Below are 21,711 nucleotides of genomic sequence, written 5' to 3' on the forward strand. Positions count from 1 at the left end.
CTGATTTTGAAAGTTCTAAAGTTGGGTCATTAGTAATCAGGCTGATGAAGCCCTACCTTTCAAAGGGGCATGAGTTATACATGGATAACTTCTATAATAGTATTGACCTTTCTAACAAACTTCTAGACTTGAAGACTCACTCAAATGGTACCCTCCGAGCGAACAGGAAGGGAAATCCAAAACAACTAGTTCAAAAGAAGCTGAAAAAGGGGGATCATTTTTGGGTAAGAAAAAAGCAGGTATACGTTTCAAAGTGGAAAGACAAGCGTGATGTACTTGTTATAACAACTCGGAATCATCCACGTCTAATATCCGTAAAAATCGATATGGGAAAGAAAAACCAAGCCCGAGGAAGTTAGTTCATATAATAACTATATGTCAGGTATTGACCGCCTTGATCAGATGACCTCAACCTACTCATCACCGAGAAAGACCATTCGTTGGTATAAAAAGGTCATTTTCCATCTTCTCGATATTTGTGTATGGAATGCATATTACGTCTACCGCAAGTATTGTAACAGAAGTTGTAAATTTATAGAATTTAGAGATCAACTTATCAAGAGCCTTCTAAAAATTGACCCCAATATAGAAGCAAGACAACTAATGACCCGCCACAAGCACAATCCCAGGCGAAACGACACCACTTCGAATGAAGCTAATTTCGAAACCAGAAGCACGACAAATCATTGGCCTGAAAAGAATCCCGGCACTCTTGGACCAAATTCTAAGAAGAAATCTGTTTTCCTACGGTGTAAAATGTGCTCCAAAAAAGGGATTCGCAAAGAATCCAGCTACAGATGCAAAGGATGTCTTCAAAAACCGACGTTGTGCCCTGATTGTTTTGAGGAATGGCACCAAAATTAGATAAGTAATTTTCTTGTGTAAAGTTTTCAAAAAATAAATTACTGACAATCTGGCACCCTTTGTTTAGAAATTTATAAATTTGTTCAACGCCGCACAGCGTCTGTGCTTTTTTGAACAACATATTATGTCTCAAATTAAACACAACGCCGATCGGCGTCGCTCAAAAAAATAAAAAATATGGTGGAAATATATTTGTTTTGGCCTTTTTATGTATTAAAACCTCTATTTTGCTGCCTAATCTACTATTTTCTGATAAAAAAAGGTAGTGTATGAATTTGCATTTTTTTTTAAATGGCTAGCGCCCTTCAACGTGTTAAGAAAATATGTTATTAACCTGACATAAAGTGTCAAATTCAACGAGCCGCAACCATAGTTCCTCGATATATAATTACATACAAGGTATTACTTTTAAATCTTTTTAATTATTTGGAACGTTTAAAATTTATTAAAAAATGATTTGTGACGTTTGAAAAAAAGAACAGAATGTTATATTCGGAGTAAAAATGACTTTTGTGCATGCCTATAATGTCGGTAAAACGTACAGCCTTGCCACAAAAAGTATCATTTTTACTCATAATAAAACAGTATACCATTTAACACTAATATTGACTATAGATATTTTTTTCAAACGTCACAAAAGTATTAATTTTTGCGTCGTGATTGACAATATAAAAACGTCATTTTAACGCCTAGGCTATGGCCTAGGTATAAAAGTAAAGCACTTTTACGCCTAAGCACAAGAATACGATTTTAAAACGGCAAGGAAGATATATGCCACTCAATCAAATCATCAAACTTACCAACATAAATGTGATAATAAAGAAATAAAAAAGACTTACAAATAAATAATAAAAGTAATAAGTATATAGAATTAAAGATGATCCTAGATATTTATAGAATAGTTTCAACTGTTGTAGAGCCGTGTTAAAACTTATCAAAATAAAACACTAAATCACCACAATACACCAAAACACTTTTACTTTTACACTGGACGCGCGTTTCGCTAACCATGTTAGCATCATCAGCAGATGATTATAAACTGAGTAAAAAGTGTTTTGGTGTATTGTGGTGATTTAGTGTTTTCTTTTGCTGTGTAACACCAAAGGTTCCAACCCTCAACTGTAATGTAACCCTCAACTGTAACTTATAAATTAAATATTTTTTAATTTATATACTAACGTAAATTTATAGAAAATCTTTAATGCTGCGTGGTAGCAGTGCTACATTATAGAGATATTCTAATATCAATTATAGGCAGTTCTAAAGCTCTGTATTTGTGACAAACATCATGTTCCTATTAAGAATTATGAGCTACGTTACAAAATATGTTACTAAAATGTTTTTATTAATTTCTATCAGGAAGGTATCTGATCATATGAAGTCTTTGGATAGATCCAGACCAATTACGATTGCAAATTTCTATGGTGTGGACGAAGATAAATCAGTAAGCTTCTATTTTTCAATTTCATTCTCTTTTGTCAAAATTGACATAAAATTTGTCAAAAATTACAAATAATAATTATCAAAAAATAATACAACGTTTCCATCAGACTCACAAATATATTTTCCAAACACAAATTATTTTTAAGTATATTATGTAAAAATCATTTTTACTCAAATAAAAATAAATTACAACCTTTCTAAGGCCAACCGGTACTAAACGGCATTACAAAATGAAGAAGAGTACCTATGGCCCAAGTATTTTCAAGTACGGGCCAAGTACGGTTCAAGCATTCCAATTATTATTTTTAGGAGCAATTTGTAGATATCGTAGGATTTAATCGCTATCAGGCCTGGTATAACAACGTAGGTGAACTTGATGGTATCTACACTAGAATAATAGAAGAGGCCACTGCTTTTCGTAAGAAGCACAATAAGCCTGTTCTTATGACAGAATACGGAGCCGATTCTGTTGAAGGTCTCACTATAGTAAGTTAAAATTACTCCCTTGATTTTAAATCTTTTTGAGTACCGAAATTATCTGTATTTCTCTAGTTGCCTAGTTATATTTGGTCGGAAGAATTCCAAAACGATGTAATGGCACAGTATTTCAGAGCTTTTGACAAGATGAGATCAGAGGGATGGTTTGTCGGCGAGATGATATGGAACTTTGCAGATTTTAAAACCGACCAAGGTACAAAGAAAAACAATATAAATTCCATTATAAATAAACATTTTAGAGCATATTATACAGGGTGAGCTTTCTACGATGCTCTCAATGGGTATCTTAGAAACTACTGGAAGTAGAGAGTCCCTCAAATGGGGAAAGAATTGCAGTTTTGTGAGAACAAACATATGCGCCTTTCGGATTTTTAGACCTTTAGAAAAGTATGTGACACGGACGATATACTATATCAATAATAATTATTTTTGATTCTACCACAAGAAGCGGCTGCTATTAGTTAAAAATTACAAAATTTTCTTTTTTATCTAGATAACTCAAAACTAGCGTACTTATGTAAAATTAAAAAAGAAACAAGATTTTCAAATAAAATGTTTCAAAATTCGGCCAAGAAACCAATTTTTCAGCCATTTATTACTTTAAATGTCAATTTTGACAGATACCCGACAGCGGAGACATTTTTTGATGTCATTTTCAATACAAATTAAAGCAGAAACTGTTGCCGAAGTCAAATTTCACCTAGAATGTAATATGCTTAGGAGGGGGGTTAATCACCGGGACCTTACAGATCTATTGTGATCCCCTTTCTTGAGTTATATCGAGTTATAACCCATCATACAGTCTCAGGGCTTTGACAAAAGGTAGTATCTGAGACGGTTCCTCAGAGGTCAGCTCTCCATTTCAGACATCAGCAGTAGGTACCAAAGTTTATGGCACGAACGGTTGTCTTCTCGGCGCACTCAGTGATGACGTGATGAGGTACTCTGATGTTTCCCTATAGAATATGCATTCGCCGTTGTTTGTCAGTCTCAATCTACTGAGTTGAGTTGTTCGTCGACGAGACAGTTGTCCTTTTAGAAACCCCGTGACAATCCGAAGATTGTTCTTACTTAAATGAAGGAAAATCTTTGATTTTTCTCGGTCTAAGTTCTGAGAAAATTTTTCGAGTGTCTTAGACCGTTGCGTTGGTGGATTCCCATTCCAGGTTACGGATGGAGTCTTCCAGGTTCCTGAGTTCCGTTTTAAGTTGGTTTCCACTTGGAAAGCAGAACAGTTCTGGTCCAGTTAGTGGACTGTTCGCTCCTTTTCTAGCTAGATCGTTTGCTTTATCATTGCTTTTTGTTCCTTGGTAAGCGAGCACCCAGAGTAGGAGAACTTTATTTTCTTTATCTAATTTGTTCATTGTCTATATATTAAAAATACTGCCCTCGTCCTCTGGTAAACGGAACCCCGAAGTATCCGATCATTATATATCAATCTATCTTATTCATGAAGGCTCTCTCGCATAATATTCATATGTTTCATTTTCTCTTATTTATAGATATAAGAAGAGTTGGTGGTAATAGGAAAGGAGTGTTCACTAGAAATCGTCAACCCAAAGCTGCAGCTTTCTTGTTAAGAAAAAGATATTGGGCTTTGGCAAATAAACTGGACAACGCCACGTTGCCAGATGATCTGGACAGATACGTCATAGACAATACCGAAGAAAAGTTACATAATGAATTGTAAAAATATATTTTTAGTGCGAATTAATAATAATAAACGAGTGTAAAAACAATTTTTTTCATCATATTGCATGCACAAGGTAATCCGGCGTTATAAATGAAGCTTTGAAATGAAGTTTCTAGTTTGAGAGATTTTCACTTTATTCACACTATTTTGTCAATGTTTATCACACTATTTTGTCAATGTACAGGGTAAGTCATAGTTTCAAACTAAAGTACAGGGTTAAAGTATATTTTTAATGTGATGTTTCTCAAAAGCGGCTCAATCCTACAACTTCATTATTTTTTTAGATAATAAAACGAAATTTGGTATGTTAGTATATGACATTTGGTATGTTAGCTACATTCCTAATGTAATTTCTGTCTATTTCATATTTTTCATTGGTTAGTTTTGTCACGCTTGGTCAGTGCCAACTGAGCGCCTATATAAACGCTGCTCAATTTATAGATATTAGTTTAGTTTTAACATCTGATGATGCTAACATGGCTAGCATAACGCGCGTCCAGTACAAGAGTAAAGTGTTTTGGTGTATTGTGGTGTTAGTGTTTCAACAACCTCCAACTGTAATTCTCTTAGGTTTTGGTCGCCATAAAGGATTGGACTTGCCCTTGATCATCCGAGATCCACAACCTGATCAAATGGATAGGAGCCGATTGCTATAGAACATCTCACTATGCTTACGCAGAAGAAATCATGGATTTAGCCGATCACCTTGGTATAGTAAATAATCACTGATGAAGTAGCAGCTATTAATACAGAGTATTTAGTATTAAGGCAAAGATATACTAACATATCGATTGTCAATTTTTTTATAGGAATTTCAATAATGGTTTATTAGAAAACCATAAAAAATCATTGAAAGGGTTGTACAGCAGATAAAAATAGGCCTTCCGTTGTGATATGGTCTATTGTCAACACGAACCTAGAAGTAGCACCGATGGAGCAGACACTTATTACAAGTAAAAATAATATTTTTACTAAAATTCACAATAGATAAAAAAATTCAAATGTCACAGAAGTATTAATTTTTGCGACGTGATTGACAATATAAAATAGTATATTGTTTTATTAGGAGTAAAAATGACACTTTTGTGGCGAAGCTGTACGTACGACATCCAGGCGAGCCACAAAGTCATTTTTACTCCGAATACAACAACATGCTATTTTTTCAAAGGCCACAAATAATTTTTTAAGCAATTTCAAACGTCCCAAATAAAATAAAAATATTTAAAAGTAATACCTTGTCTGCATAGATAAAATGTAATTATATCAAGAAACTATGGTTAAGCTAGTTGAATGTTGAATTTGACACTTCATGTCAGTTTAATATTTTCGTACTCTCGTGCTTAGGACGTAAGAGTGCTTCATTTTTATTCAAACGTACAGCCTCGGCACAAAAAGTCATCATTTTTAGGGTTCCGTACCCAAAGGGTAAAAACAGGAACCCTATTACTAAGACTTCGCTGTCCGTCCGTCCGTCCGTCCGTCTGTCACAAAGGTCTATCTTATGATCCGTTATAGCTAGACAGTTGAAATTTTTACAGATAATGTATCTATGTTGCCGCTATAAGAACAAATACTAAAAACAGAATTAAATAAATGTTTATAAATAAAAAAGTACCTTCACTAAACATTATCTTTTAAGTAAGAATTTTACATAGAATAGGCCGCGTGGTTCAAGCGTTAGGACTTTACGCTGCTATGACTAAAGCTTGATTTTCATGCATCCGTTGTCCGACGATACGATGATACGATATTAATTTTATTGGTTGAATTTAAAGACTTCGGTTGGTTAGAAACGGTTAACCAATCGAAGCCTTTAAATACAACCAATGAAATTAATATCGTATCAACGTATCGTCGGACAACGGATGCATGAAAATCAAGCTTTAGGCAGGTTGTAAGGCAGGTTCGAATCCTAGTCAAGGCGACTTTTTTTCAATCGTTTTTTTTTTTAATTTTTACATATTTTTACATATTTATTTTTATTTTTTACATATTTATTATTGATTAATAATACAATTTTTAGTAGTGTTTCTTCATTTTTTTTTAAATTGCTTATACGCGCATTCAAAATTTCAGCTAAATCGGAAAAAAAAGTTTATAATAATATCACAGATAATATATAGTGTCTAATGTTGTATAGATAATGAATGGTACGGAACTCTTCGTGCGCGAGTCCGACTCGCACTTTACCAATTTTTTTACCATACTCCATCCCTAATTCGTGGTACGAAAATTGTTTTTTATGACGATGAGCAAACGAGTAAAATTTTCTGTGCGCAAAAATAAACTCGCGTAAAATAACAATAAACAGCGTAATAGAGAGATATCGCTAAACCGAATAGCGTGCATGGACGTTAATAAGGCCAGGTGTTATTTCCTTTACGTGAGGTGGTATTAACTCTCTTCATTTATAGTTATCGGATCGGAAAGAATTCTGTTCGCGTCGCGTCCGCTATTTAAACTTAACCTAACTTTGAATTTAAAACTTTGAAATTGTTTTGTTTGCTAGGTATTTTAAAACTAAAGGGCTAAAGTGCTTATTTTCAGTGCTTCATTGTTCAACGTCTGCCAGTGGGTTTAGGGCAACAAGCAACAAATTTTCTTAGAAGGGCTAAGTCGTCATCTGCTGTAAACCTAAACCTCTTTATAGGTTCTTTAATATTGGAAGAGGTGGAATCCATATTTTGGGCCATATTTATTTAATTAAATTTAATCCCAGTTACTTAAATATCAAATTACCTAATAAAACTAAAGTAATCATTCAAAACAATTCAAACATAACTTAAAATAAAAGATCTCGCCGCTCGCCGGCCGGCCCCGGTTTTCAAGTGTACCCGCACATGCCCATTTAAGCAATTTTAAAAAAAAAACGTTATTTAGAAATAGCGCTTGGTCTAATTAATCCGCAAATTACGTCAGGCGGTAACGTTATTAGCGGGTGTTGCGTTAAAAATTGACTCGCGCATATCGTAACCATGATAAGGTACGCGTAAATACTGCATGACGCTATTCGGTTTTCCGATATCTCTCTAATAACTGTGCCGGTCAGGCGCTGTGCACAATTTTAGGGACCATAAGTGGGCGTACTATGTGCGCAAACTAGTAACCTAACTAGTGCCCGATTCCGAAAATTGGAACCACGAAAAACTATAAAGAAAAAACAAAGTTTCTAATCTGTATGATCTGTGCTTTCACTTTAAACTTATTTAGCTGTTTTAGACAAATGTTAAAATCATTTTAAAAATCCTAGATATTTATACGCTCAGATGCAAAATAACGCAACGGAGAAATTTTTGGTCAAAACAGAAATATAGCACTTTAAATTCGACCAAAAATGTCTCGGTTGTATTTTGCATCTGAGTGTAGAATAGTTTTAGTTGTTGTAGAGCTATGTTAGAACTTTTAAATTAATTATTTTTAAATTTATATGCTAATGTAAATTTATGGAAAATGTATAGTGCTGCGTGGTAGCAGTGCTAGACCTTATAGCGTTATTCTAATAGCAATTTTAGCAGTTCCAAAGCTCTATATTTGTGGCAAAAATCATGTTCCTATTAAGAACTATGAGTTATGTTACAAAATATGTCACTAAAATGTTTTTATTAATTTCTATCAGGAAGGTATCTGATCATATGAAGTCTTTGGATAGATCCAGGCCAATTACGATTGCAAATTTATATGATGTGGACGAAGATAAATCAGTAAGCTTCTATTTTTCAATTTCATTATCTAATATCTATCTAAATTTCATGTTAGCTGTGCTTAATAGTAGGGGAGTCCAAACGGGGAATATCTCAATACGCTCAAACATTTCTTTGTGCCTTTTTTACATTTTTGAAAGTATGTACACACTCCCCACCAATAAAGGAGCATACTTATTCATAAAACATTTACTTTTCCTTTTTAAATTTCACAATACAATAGGTCCCCGTGACACTCGAGTAAAACCCCATTTACCATCTTTGCCTCCCCTACTATATGGTTGATATACAGGGTGTCCCAGGCTGAGCGTGCATTAGAAGTTTCTAGAGAATCACAATATCTAGATCGGAGATTTTTTGCACATCATTCTTTTACAACGAGATCTATCGATTTAAAATATTTTCAATATGGCGGCACTTCCGGAAATACCGGAAGTTGACAGCAACTTTCTTACAGTTGAGGGTTGGAACCTTTGGTGTTAAACAGCAAAATAAAAACACTAAATTTTGGTGTATTGAGGTGATTTAGTGTTTTTATTTTGTTTAGCAACTTTCTTATTTTAAATGGGTACCCCCATTTTTTATTACACATTTAAATTCTCTGTCAGATTTTATTGAATTTTGATATTATACCTAACATTAACCATTTTTGAGAAAAAAATATTTAAAATTTTTGGACGAAAAAATCTCCCTGTCAAAAAGATTTGTAATTATATCGCATAAAAGTCAAATTTAGTGATTACCACAGCCACTGTGACATAAAGAGAAGACATGTGGCTATCTATTTCAAAGATTAAATTGTTCAAATGTCATATAATAATGGCAGTATCTGTCATGGAGTAGAGCGATAAAAAAATTATCATAAATATTTTTTTTCAAATGGAAACCTACTCTTTTTACTTCACTAGTGCAAAGGTTTTCTAATCCGTTACTTTTTGAGTATACATGTTCCTATACCTAAAATAAATCGTTTTTAAGTTATTTAAGATTTAGTTTGAAAACATATATTTTCCTTGATTTTATCTAGCTTCCTTTGACATTAAGTGTCAAACAGTCAGAAAATTTATTTCCATCTGTCAGAAAACGAATTATGTGAATTTTCTATATTATAAATACTGCCTGCCCCTTAAAAGTTTAAAAAGTGTATTTATAAAAATATATCTCGTATTTTCACTCTTTAGTGATATCCTAATAGTTGATATTATTAATAATATACCGTATGATCGCAAAAAAAAACAGAGCAAAGATGGCTTGGAAATGATGATCGATCAATGCCTTCTATTAAAAGATCAGCCTACGGGCGGAATTTTGTTTACTTCATCAGCTGTACATACTTAGATATTGGGTTAGATTCCGTTTCATATTTTGTCGGTTGATTTTTGGTTTTAACTCTTTGATTTTTGGTATTATTTATTATTGTAGTGCAAAAAACTAATTATTTTGGTGTTGAAGTGACATAAACTACTACCAGATATATGGTCACTCTCGGTTTCGCACAAAAAAATAGAAATTTTAAAAATTACACGTTGTGCAAGTGATTTAACCTAAAAGTGCCCATACATTTTTTACTTATCGTGATTTTTGTGTGTGTTTTTTAAGACTCTAACAATTCATCAATAAAGCTTAAGTGGAGTGTGTTATTGGTGCTATGCCTCATCTTTGTTGTGTTCCTGGTGGAAAGAATGGTTACTAAGGATAGTTATTATACTAGGCAGCCTAAAGTGTCCGGAAGAGCAAGAAAAGTGGGTACGAGTTATAAATCAAGAGAATTTTATTGAAAATATCTTTAATAAATTTAAAAATAATATTCTCCCATGATGGTATTAATGAAAACTGGACAATTATGTTTATTTTATTCATATTGTGGAATCTCCACTCCAAGTGTTGCTGGTTCAGCTTCGATAGATTCAAACACGTAAGTAGGTATTATGATCAAGGGAAAAATAAAGAATATGTGTATTAGAGATCATGAAAAAGATTATTATTTTGAGTTCAAATTTTAAAAAAGATTTTTGTAAAGACAAGACTGATACAGTTTAAAAGAAGAATGTGTTTTTGTTTGATAATATATAATGTATGTTAAGCATAACATATATTTGTTCAGTAATTTTAATGAATAGTATTGATTATTTATAATACCAAATTAATATCAAATATTTAAGTGATGGCTGAATACAATATGAATAAAATAACAATAAAATTGGTATATTTGCATAATACAAAATTAAGTTTTAAGAATAAAGGTGTTACTAAAAATACTAAGAAATTCATATTTCTTTGTTTTAATTGGTCTAATGTTATTTACATTTTACGTAAGAATTATACCGTATCATCGAAAAAATCGGCGTCTAGTTGGCTTGGAAATGAACATCGATGACATTCCCTAAATAACTGTACACATAAAATAATTAACTAGAATTTTACAATCTTGGAAAATTTGATATTCTTGAACCTTGATTCTAAATATTTCTAAATTTTTGATTTTCTTGGAATTTAGGTTCGGGAAAAACGCTGATTGATTTTTTATTTGGTTTTTCATTATTTTTATTTGGTTTAAAAAAAAAAAAACGGTTCGGCTAACATTATAGCCTCCATCAGTGTTGTGTCATATGAAAAAATAGTGTCGAATATAATCCAAAAATTGCATATAAAATATGCACACCACGCACATAATGTTTACTGCGTACTCCATAGTCAATGTAGATAATTTTAGTGTTAAGAATAATAATTTTAAAAAATATGTGGTCATCTTTTGATAAGTTTATATTAGTTTATTAATTGCAGTAAACATTATGAGGTGTGAATTATATTGTATATGTAATTTTTTGGATTATATTCGACACTATTTTTCTCATATGACACAACACTGTGAAGGCTATAGTTAGCCGAAACGTTTTTTTTAAACCAAATAAAAATAATGAAAACTTAATCAGCGTTTTTCCCGAACCTAAAAATCCCAAGAAAATCAAAAATTTTAGAATAATTTAACATATAAAATGCCAGCGATCTTCATTTCATAGCCATCGCTGACGCCTTTTTAGATAATATTGTATTATTTGTAAATATAATTTTTCGAACATTGATACTTGCAAAATATACATATAAATTTTGTGAATGCAAATAATAATACATCACTATTAGTAGATATTCAATGTTTTTGTTAAATTAGATCGATTTTCAAACCCCAAAATTTAAAATATATTTACATTTTACCCATTATCTTATGTACCTATACATTATTTGTACATTGTAAAACATTTGCTGCATATGTATGGTTCATAGTTTATTTGCCAAAGTATTTATTACTATAAATAGGTATATATGTTGTAGTTATTAACTGTATATTATGTATATTTCATTTAAACTATATCATTTTTAAAATACAAACCAAAAATCTGAGGAATAATTATGTTTTCCATGTATTCTACAACATATTTATTAATCCGTTATATCTAACTAGCGTGACGTCATAAATCTCGCCCGTAGGCTGATCTTTTAATAGAAGGCATTGGATCGATAACATACTGCCAAGGATATATAGAATAAGGATATTTGACTGGCCCAAAAAAAACGTGCCGTATTTTGTCGAGGAAGACGATTTCGTCACGACCAATGGGCGTCGAGTATTTGAAATTGAAAACATATAAATTGACGGTAACCTATGTTTTTTGACTCATTTCACTGACAAATGTGATGAGATTGTTATTGTAATTTATAGATCCAAAATCCAAACGTTTTTTGAATAAATAATTTATTTTAAAGTTATTTCCTAGAGGTTTGGTTTGGCCTTCTATATTCTGGTATTTGTCTACTAATAAATAATATCTTATTTTGTATTTCGATGTATGGAAATCCGCAAGTTTTGTATCTGAAACCGCAAAGAAATTTCGCTCTATAGTGAGAAAAATGTTATATCTTTTTAGACGCGTAGAATAACAAAATTTCTCATTTCAGATGTTCTAAATGTGAGTGCTTAATGTCAAAAATTAAAATATATACTTGAAATATTTCAAGTTATACCCTTTGCCCTTTGGAAGTAAACAAATATTGAAGAAAGTGTTGTGCCTTCACAGAATTTAAATTAGCATTAGGAATAGATTTCCTTGATTTAGTAATGATATTGCTCATAGAAATTGATAATATACTATTTTATATTCACTCGTTCAAGTGCTGATCTATTTTTAAATTGAATATTTATGTAAGTATTATGTATAACACGATATAAATAATTTAAGGACATAAGAAATTAAAATTTCAAGTGCCAATATTGATTATTTTTCCAGTTTTATTCAAATATATTGAAATTAATATGGAAACAAAAGTTCATAAATATTAGTTTGAAAAGCCGTGTCAGAAGAGTAGGATTAAAGACAAAGTATTAAGGTAACATATATTTGCATAAAGTTTTAATAACACTGACAATTTTATTTGTTTATGTTTATTAATTAAAATTTAGTTGCAATTTATTTCATATTCTAATATTTTTGAGAAAATTTTACTTAGATACATACCTGAATATTATGCTGCTTTTTTATTTTAAAGTGTGCCGACTGTGCTGTTATTTTTATACTAGTAATATTGTATACTGTAGGTATCGTATTCATATATAGTTATATATATATATCAGTAGTATAGATACTTACTTTCTTTCTATGTGTACTTATATCCTTTATAGTCTTTCTAAGTGCATATAATACTACTTTTTTAAGAGAAGGCAGTTTTTAATAATCTATTGTTAATTCCCCTAATTCTGTGTCCCCTGGTTCTGCTATACAACAATTATATATTTTTTTATCATTACTGATTTTAAAAGTTTCTTTTCAAAGAATTTGACCATATATTTTTTTTTCAGAGTAATTGGGCTGTTCCTGAACAATATTGAATATAAATATTCAAAAATATGATAAACTGCATATCCTACTAAGTAGATCAATACCAAAATTCCATTAGAGAAATAAGTTAAAATTATGTTTTACTTGTATAATTTTCTTGCTATTTGTCCACCATTATTTGTGACTTAGAAATTAAATAGTCAAAAAGAATTTAGTACCAGTTTTTATTTCCCAAAAAAAATAATTGTTAAATAATTACATATTGCTTAAGATACAGTATATTATATTGTGTTTATAGTTGATAATTCTAGTTCTTAGTTGTTTATAGTTGATAATTAACAATATTTCTGATGTTAGATATTATATTAGATAAAAAATTTAATTACCAACAGCTACCTACCTATGTAGCTGCAGATTATTATATTGTGTAGTAGGTACTGTATAATTCTTTAGTTCAAGAAACAAATATCAGTACAAGTATATAACCAAAAAAATGTTGATGCAAATTCTTTGTATAACATACGTACCCCTATGGTATTCAACTTTTCATTGTTCTTTTAATTAGATACACAATAAGCACATTAATTCGTTTATTAAACAACCAAAACTAACTACTTAAATTCACAATAAATGTATAAGCTTTGATCAATTCCTATTATTAATACCGGACGACTTCATACTTTATAACTACCAATGGCTATCCTACTAACACACTAGCCAACTAATAAAAAAATACAACATAAAGACATCGTTATTGCAATAATATAGAAATATATTCCATGTATCATTAACTACCTATAAATACAATACCCACATCTTCTTTTACGCGAATAGTGCGTTAGGAGGCAGAAATATTGCCTACATTGTACATCGTACAAATTGGCTAGAATTTATTAATATCCATTGCAAACATTTCTCTTTCAAAGGGTCTAAATGTTTTGTCTTTTTACTGTGTCCCTGTAATATGTTATCAATTAACAACAGTTATCAAATATGACCTGGACAATAATAATTGTTTTACCTTTTTTTCAAACTAAACTCTTTAAACAAACTATATAAATAAAATTTATCTCATAACCTAACTTGCTGCTAGAGTTTCTTTCTTGTTATTCTATGTTCCTGTATTGTTATTCTTCACATTATCAATTTCTATGAGCAATATCATTACTAAATCAAGGAAATCTACTCCTAATGCCAATTTAAATTCTGTGAAGGCACAACACTTTCTTCAATATTTGTTTACTTCCAAAAAATGTCAAAGCATATAACTTGAAATAATATTTCAAGTATATATTTAAATTTTTGACATGCACTCACATTTAGAACATCTGAAATAAGAAATTTTGTAATTCTACACGTCTAAAAAGATATAATAACATTTTTCTCACTATGGAGCGAAATTTCTTTGCGGCTTCAGATACAAAACTTGCGGATTTCCATACATCGAAATACAAAATATGATATTATTTATTAGTAGACAAATACCAGAATATAGAAGGCCAAACCAAACTCTAGGAAATAACTTTAAAATACATTATTTTTTCAAAAAACGTTTGGATCTATAAAATACAATAATAAAGTGATAATATGGTGATAATAGTCTCATCACATCTGTCAGTGAAATGAGTCGAAAAACATAGGTTACCGTCAATTTATATGTTTTCAATTTCAAATACTCGACGCTCATTGGTCGTGACGAAATCGTCTTCCTCGACAAAATACGGCATATTTTCCAACATAGCCCGCTATAGGGAGTTGAATATCCTTCTTCTATATATCCTTGCATACTGCTTTTTGAACAAAGTGGCACAATATGACATGGCCAGATCTATTGTTTTACATCACTTGACGTTTAAAGTCATAGGCTACTGGCTAAAATCAAGAAAAATATACGCTTTAAAACTAAATCTTAAATAACTTATATTAACTTATATAGTCAAAAAGTAACAAATTGAAAACCCTTTTCACTAGTGAAAGAAAAAAAGTGGGTTTCCATTTAAAAAAAATTATTTATGATAATTTTTGAATCACTCAATTCTATGACAGCTGCGGTCATTATTATATGACATTCAAACAATTTCATTTTTGAAATTGATAGCCACGTGTCTTCTTTTTATGTCACAGTGACTGTGGTAATCACTAAAGTTGACGTTTAGGCTATACACTTATTTTTGACAGGCAGTTTTTTTTCGTTCTACAATTTTAAATTTTTTTTTTCTCAAAAACTGTCAATGTTAGATATACAGTGTTTAATATCAAAATTCATAAAATTTTACAAACAATTTAAATATGTAATAAAAAATGGGGGCACCCATTTAAAATAAGAAAGTTGCTGTCAACTTCCGGTATTTCCGGAAGTGCCGCCATATTGAAAATATTTTTAATCGATAGATCTCGTTGTTGAACAATGATGTGCAAAAAATCTCCGAGCTAGATGTTATAGTTCTCTAGAAACTTCTAATGAACGTCAGCTTGGGATACCCTGCATACCGTATGATAAAAAAAATCGGCGTCAAAGACGGCTGGAGAATGAAAATCGATGATAATTTTGGCGAGGTCAATCTCTAGACGTCATTTACTAAAAATTGACACAAAGCTTGTCAAAAATTAACAATAATTATCAATATAAAAATAAATTACAACCTTCTTAAAGCCAACTGGCACAATATAAACGGCATAACGAAATACAGGAGAGTACGAGCCAAGTAAATTACGTCTAGAGCTTGACCTCGCCAAAATTATCGATTGTCATTCGTATTGTAATTTTTAGGAGCAATTTGTAGATATCGTAGGATTTAATCGCTATGAGGCCTGGTATAGCAACGTAGGTGAACTTGATGGTATCTACACTAGGTTAATAGAAGATACCACTGCTTTTCGTAAGAAGCACAATAAGCCTGTTCTTATGACAGAATACGGAGCCGATTCTGTTGAAGGTCTCACTATAGTAAGTCAAAATTACCACCTTGATTTTAAATCTTTTTGACTACTGAAATTATCTGTATTTTTCTAGTTGCCTAGTTATATTTGGTCGGAAGAATTTCAAAACGATGTAATGGCACAGTATTTCAGAGCTTTTGACAAGATGAGATCGGAGGGATGGTTTGTCGGCGAGATGATATGGAATTTTGCAGATTTTAAAACCGACCAAGGTACAAAGAAAAACAATATAAATTCCCTTATAAATAAACACTTTAGAGCATATACAGGGTAAGCTTTCTACGATGCTCTCTATGGGTATCTTAGAAACTACTGGAGCTAGAGAGTCCGTTAAATCGGGAAAGAATTGCAGTTTTATGAGAACAAACATATGCGCCTTTCAGATTTTTAGACCTTTAGAAAAGTATGTGACACGGACGATATACTATCAATAATAATTATTTTTGATTCTACCACAAGAATCGGCTGCTATTGGTTAAAAATTACGAAATTTTATTAAGCCTTTCGGATTTTTAGACCTTTAGAAAAGTATGTGACACGGACGATATACTATCAATAATAATTATTTTTGATTCTACCACAAGAATCGGCTATTGGTTAAAAATTACGAAATTTTCTTTTTTATCTAGATAACTCAAAACTAGCGTACTTATGTAAAATTAAAAAAGAAACAAGATTTTCAAATAAAATGTTTTGAAATTCGGCCAAAAAAACAATTTTTAAGCCATTTATTACTTTAAATGTCAATTTTGACAGATACCCGGCAGCGACAGGCGACATTTTTTTATGTCATTTTCAATACAAATTAAAGCAGAAACTGTTGCCGAAGTAAAATTTCACCTAGAATGTAGAATGCTTAGGAGGGGGATTAATCACCGCGACCTTACAGATCTATTGTGATCCCCTTTCTTGAGTTATAACGAGTTATAAGTCATCATACAGTCTCAGGGCTTTGACAAAAACTAGTATCTGAGAAGGCTTCACAGAGGAGACAGCTCTCCATCTCCGACATCAGCAGTACCAAAGTTTATGGCACGAACGGTTGTCGTCTCGGCGCACGCAGTGATGAGTTATTCTGATGTTTCCCAATAGAATATGCATTCGCCGTTGTTTCTCAATTTCAATCTACTGATTTGTTCGTCGAGTCTCCTTTTAGAAACCCCGTGACTATCCGAAGATTGTTCTTACTTAAATGAAGGAAAATCTTTTATTTTTATCGGTCTAAGTTCTGAGAAAAATTTTCGAGTGTCTTAGACGGGGGGGTTGGTGGATTCCCATTCCAGGTTACGGATGGAGTCTTCCAGGTTCTTGAGTTCCGTTTTAAGGTGGTTTCCACTTGGAAAGCAGAACAGTTCTGGTCCAGTTAGTGGACTGTTCGCTCTTTTTCTAGCTAGATCGTTTGCTGTATCGTTGCCATCTATCCCTTGGTAAGCGGGCACCCAGAGTAGGAGGACTTTATTTTCTTTGCTTAATTTGTTCATTGTCTATATATTTATTAAAAATACTGCCCTTGTCCTCTGGTAAATGGAACCCCGAAGTATCCGATCATTATATATCTATCTATCTTATTCATAAAATAATAAGGCTCTCATACTCGCATAATATTCATATGTTTCGTTTTCTCTTATTTATAGATATAAGAAGAGTTGGTGGTAATAGGAAAGGAGTGTTCACTAGAAATCGTCAACCCAAAGCTGCAGCTTTCTTGTTAAGAAAAAGATATTGGGCTTTGGCCAATAAACTGGACAACGCCACGTTGCCAGATGATCTGGATAGATACGTCATAGACAATACAGAAGAAAACTTACATAATGAATTGTAAAAATATATTTTTTTAGTGTAAATTAATAATAATAAACAAGTGAAAAAAATTTTTTTTTTCGTCATATTGCATGTAGAATGTAACCAAGCGTTTCTCATAGCATTATAGTTATGTTCCTCTACGTCGATGTCACTATCGCTATTATCAAAAAAAAATCCATTTCCCATCAAAATGTCAAGACTGTTTCGAAGCCTTATTGCATTATCTTCCAACTAACAATCCCTCCAACATTCAATATAGATTTCTCAATAAGTCCAAATCTTCAATATTAGATGGTTTAACCAGTAAGTAGGTGCTTCTCAAACGGAACATTTGAATGAAAAGCTTTGAGTCGAGGTGATCTTCACGAGCACTACTCATTATTCCAAAAAAACGCTGAAGAGAATAAACATACTCTTAGTACCAATACGTGTATTCTTTTTACCCTTTTAAGTGAGTTAAATTGAGTTCAACTAAGATACTTACTTAATCTTAACTGTCTCAGTAAATTTAGCATGTTCTATTTACTTGTCATAAATTGAGTTTGAAGTGAAATAAAATTTCCCCCCTTGCCCCAACTGAGCTTGCTTGTCAGCTGTCTTAAGCTTGATTTTCATGCATCCGTTATACGTTGATACGATGGTCCGACGGTGCTCTGATTGATCATAGCGTTTTCGCGCCAATTTTCATCCGTAAATATTTTACTTCAGCCCGTCAACGGATCCGTTCATACGATAACGGACGTTTTGACACTTTTTTGACATATTTAATCTCACCTTAATAAAAATATAAGTAAAATAGCAAAATCGTTATGGAAACGAAAATATAAAATGACAGCAACGTATATCCGATAAACGGAGACATGAAAATGCAATAAATTTAAAAACTGCGTTATTTTCTAACCAATCAAAGTCTCTAAATTCTACCAATAAAATTAATATCGTATCAACATATCGTCGGACAACGGATGCATGAAAATCAAGCTTTAGTTGAAAATTTTAAGTGAGACGAAATACGAACGAGGTTATAAATCGCTGCTAGCGCGAACTGAACTGTTCTTTTTACTTTTTATTCATCTCAACTCATCTCAATTTGTCTTATCTTATTATATCTTAGTAATGAGATTTAAAGATTATATACTAAGATTAAAAAAAGTAAGATTTCCTAAGTAAATTTTATTTACTAAGATTTCCTGTAGGTAAAAAGAATACAGTTTATGAGGTATTACAAGCCGCATTTAACTTACTTCAAGAGCATCTTGGTTCAATTTTGCAGTAATTAAATATTGATATCCATATCTGTCACACAGAAAATGTTCTACACGAAGTGTAGTTTTTAATGTGACACTAATCTTTCTGTTAGATTTTTGGATGGATGTCATCATTACAAACTTTTGGACAAATATTCAACAAAATACTGTTGGGTTGCTCCATTTCAACAACTGTATCCCAATGTATCAATTTTACAACTCCATCGTGTGTCTATAACATTAACAAATCAATTTTTTGTATGAAATAAGTAATGTATTCCTAAAATTTCTCACCCAATATCCTTGATCTTTTAATAACAAAGTTTCAAAAGTTTTTTATTAAATGTGGAAAATCTAAAGAAAACCATAAACGTCAAAAGGAATCATGCTCATAAGACTTTTTCCTTCGTAATGCTAAACCTTTTCCACATAGCTCTGTTCCATGAAGCACAGTAACATCAGTTGTTACAATGTCAATAGAAAGACCTGTGTTCTCCAAAAAGAGAATACATTCAACTATAAGGTGATGCAAAACTGTTAAAGAAGCACATCCCTTCCTTAAAAAGCATGCCAAAGCCTGTACCCATGAACCTCTAAAGGACTGAAAGATCATAACAAATGCATGGCCCCCTTTTATAATTTAAAATCAACAACGGACGACGTATTACTGATGCATGTAAACCCACACTATAATTTTTTTTTTTAATTAAACTATAATTTTTACCTCTTCGTTCCTCTGGATGCAGTTGAGAATTATTGTATCTATTGTAAAGAGAACTAATAATATTACCATAGCTCGATTTCAGAACAGACTCCAATTTTATCGACAAATTTTAATATGTCTTCAAGATCTTCAAAATTAGTTATTTCTGAACTTTTTTCTTCAAAAGTAATTTCCGTTTTCCCCAATAAAACCTTAAATAATTCAATTAAAAACACACCTTTGTACCAAGAACAATAAATAATATTTAATATCTACCTTATAAGACATATCCTTGTGAATTATAACTTTTTTTTTTGGCATGTAAGTATCATCCCATTCAGCAAAGACTACTTCATTTCGTCCAGGAATAAATGTACCTGCCCATTCCTTGTTTGGTGTTCCGATTGTAGCCAAACTATTTTTCAAATCTGTAAACATAGTAATTGCCCTATCTTTCTCAACATCAATTGGCATATCAGTAATTTCATGAGAAATTTCCTCAAAATTAGAGTCTGAAGTTTCGTTTTTCAAATCTGTAAACATAGTAATTGACCTATCTTTCTCAACATCAATTGGCATATCAGTAATTTCATGAGAAATTTCCTCAAAATTAGAGTCTGAAGTTTCGTTTTTCAAATCTGTAAACATAGTAATTGACCTATCTTTCTCAACATCAATTGGCATATTAGTAATTTCATGAGAAACTTCTTCAAAGTTAGGTTCTGAAGCTTCATTTTTAACATGATTAACTGGCAGATCCTTTATTTTTTTTGTATTGGAAACTGTAACTCGTACACGTGGTGGTTTCCTCTTTCTTTTATAATTGGATAAATATGAAGGCAGGTTAGGAAAAATCCTTGGAATAGAACCCTGCTTTAATGTTGGTCTACCCCGTTTAATCCTACTAATTGTCCCATCAGCTAATTTGGTCTCATAATGAGTCATAATATCTTCATCTAGAAAATGTAGTTCACAAACAACATCTTTACTGCTAAGTGTTTTGTCTGCTCGAGGAATTGCTCTTTGCCACTGCTGTAGTGAGCCAGGATCCTAGTAAAAGATATATAATTAGTAAATAAAATAAAAAAAAATTGTCACTATTCAAGCTGTTATTTTAAATATACATTCTTAAAGTATAAATATTTAATATTCACTTTCAACAGCACTGTTCAAATGGAGGTTAATACATATATAACAGGTAATTTTAGCACCTAGTAGGTATTAAATTATTTTAACAAGGCCCCCTACATTATGTTAGGCAGATGTTGATTTTAAGCTATATTCTCTTTTAATTTGATTTTAAATTTAATCTGTACACTGACTGTATATAATTTTTTCTTAAGACCTATCAATATTTTTTTAAAACTAATAGTCATACCACTTACATTAGGAGCTTTGAAAAGGCTTGGGTTTCTTTCACCCCGCTCTTTATTCGCCTTTTTTTTAGTGTAACACCCACTTGTACAGCCAGGTGCAAAGCAATATCTACTGTATAGGTTTTTTTTCTTCGTAACACTCATTGTTATACTCAAAGGTTACAGCAGAGGGTTACAGTTAAACCATATACCGCATATATCAACGAGATAAGTGAGTAGGATATATAATAGGATAGATTGGACCTGTGGATTGGACCTTTGATTGGACACTTGCACACCGAACCAGACTAAACCCAACCTAACTTAAAACGAAACTTTAGTTCTCTTATCTATGCCACTTAATTGCTTATTGTATAAAATGATAAGATCTAAAAACAAAATGTAATTCGTTAATTTAAATTGTACGATTTCTTTTAATTCTAAACTAAATGTTGAGGTTTTAAATAACATCTAAAATATTCATAATATAATCTAATACCTATAATAATAATTCTCCAACTTCCTCACTTTGGCAATCAGCCATAAATTATATTTTTAGAACTCAAACTGAAAACAATACAGGAAATAGTTTGTTAGAAAAACGTATGCATGTCAATAATTTAAACTATGTA

At 31.6% G+C, this 21,711-nt stretch overlaps 2 protein-coding genes and 2 long non-coding RNA genes across 6 annotated transcripts in view; 2 read left to right on the top strand and 2 right to left on the bottom strand.

The window, feature by feature from the left end:
• The window catches only part of LOC115875861 (beta-glucuronidase-like), a 35,320-nt gene extending 17,478 nt beyond the window's left edge, over nt 1–17,842 (top strand). The window contains exons 9-12 of one of the 2 annotated variants that reach the window (XM_030891398.1): nt 8,115–8,199; nt 15,802–15,978; nt 16,045–16,183; nt 17,606–17,842. In XM_030891398.1, the coding sequence (XP_030747258.1) occupies nt 8,115–8,199; nt 15,802–15,978; nt 16,045–16,183; nt 17,606–17,793 (589 nt within the window). In that variant the 3' untranslated portion in view covers nt 17,794–17,842. Of the gene's footprint in view, nt 1–2,223; nt 2,309–2,616; nt 2,794–2,859; nt 2,999–4,307; nt 4,545–8,114; nt 8,200–15,801; nt 15,979–16,044; nt 16,184–17,605 lie in introns of those variants that run through there. The other variant, XM_030891397.1, reaches the window with a different exon arrangement.
• On the top strand, nt 12,313–13,660 carry LOC115875866. The gene is made up of 2 exons (XR_004049066.1): nt 12,313–12,582; nt 13,052–13,660. It is a non-coding gene; the product is annotated as an uncharacterized LOC115875866 (long non-coding RNA).
• LOC115875865 lies at nt 13,608–14,259 on the bottom strand. Its single transcript, XR_004049065.1, has 2 exons — nt 14,053–14,259; nt 13,608–13,988 (listed from the first exon to the last, which is right to left on the bottom strand). It is a non-coding gene; the product is annotated as an uncharacterized LOC115875865 (long non-coding RNA).
• Nucleotides 17,843–19,786: 1,944 nt separating the features above from the next.
• LOC115875863 lies at nt 19,787–21,690 on the bottom strand. 2 transcript variants are annotated; one of them, XM_030891405.1, is made up of 5 exons: nt 21,579–21,690; nt 21,110–21,468; nt 20,278–20,774; nt 20,001–20,172; nt 19,787–19,936 (listed from the first exon to the last, which is right to left on the bottom strand). In XM_030891405.1, the coding sequence occupies exons 2-5, from the start codon at nt 21,242–21,244 to the stop codon at nt 19,808–19,810; spliced, it is 933 nt and encodes a 310-aa protein (XP_030747265.1). In that variant the 5' UTR covers nt 21,245–21,468; nt 21,579–21,690; the 3' UTR covers nt 19,787–19,807. The 2 variants fall into 2 exon arrangements, with proteins under 2 accessions (XP_030747265.1, XP_030747264.1); XM_030891404.1 differs by having other exon boundaries at nt 20,001–20,774; nt 21,579–21,644.
• Between the last annotated feature and the right edge of the window lie 21 nt (nt 21,691–21,711).

This window comes from Sitophilus oryzae, unplaced genomic scaffold, assembly GCF_002938485.1.
Source record: "Sitophilus oryzae breed Bouriz unplaced genomic scaffold, Soryzae_2.0 scaffold_1396_pilon_pilon, whole genome shotgun sequence".
Classification (NCBI taxonomy): Eukaryota; Metazoa; Arthropoda; class Insecta; order Coleoptera; family Curculionidae; genus Sitophilus; species Sitophilus oryzae.

Coding starts and splice junctions, on each gene's coding strand:
- LOC115875863 (XM_030891404.1), bottom strand. CDS start 21,244: ATGAGTGTTACGAAGAAAAAAAACCTATACAGTAGATATTGCTTTGCA. Junction 20,775..21,109: donor GCCTTTTCAAAGCTCCTAAT/GTAAGTGGTATG, acceptor ATCTTTTACTAG/GATCCTGGCTCACTACAGCA. Junction 19,937..20,000: donor ACAAGGATATGTCTTATAAG/GTAGATATTAAA, acceptor GAATTATTTAAG/GTTTTATTGGGGAAAACGGA.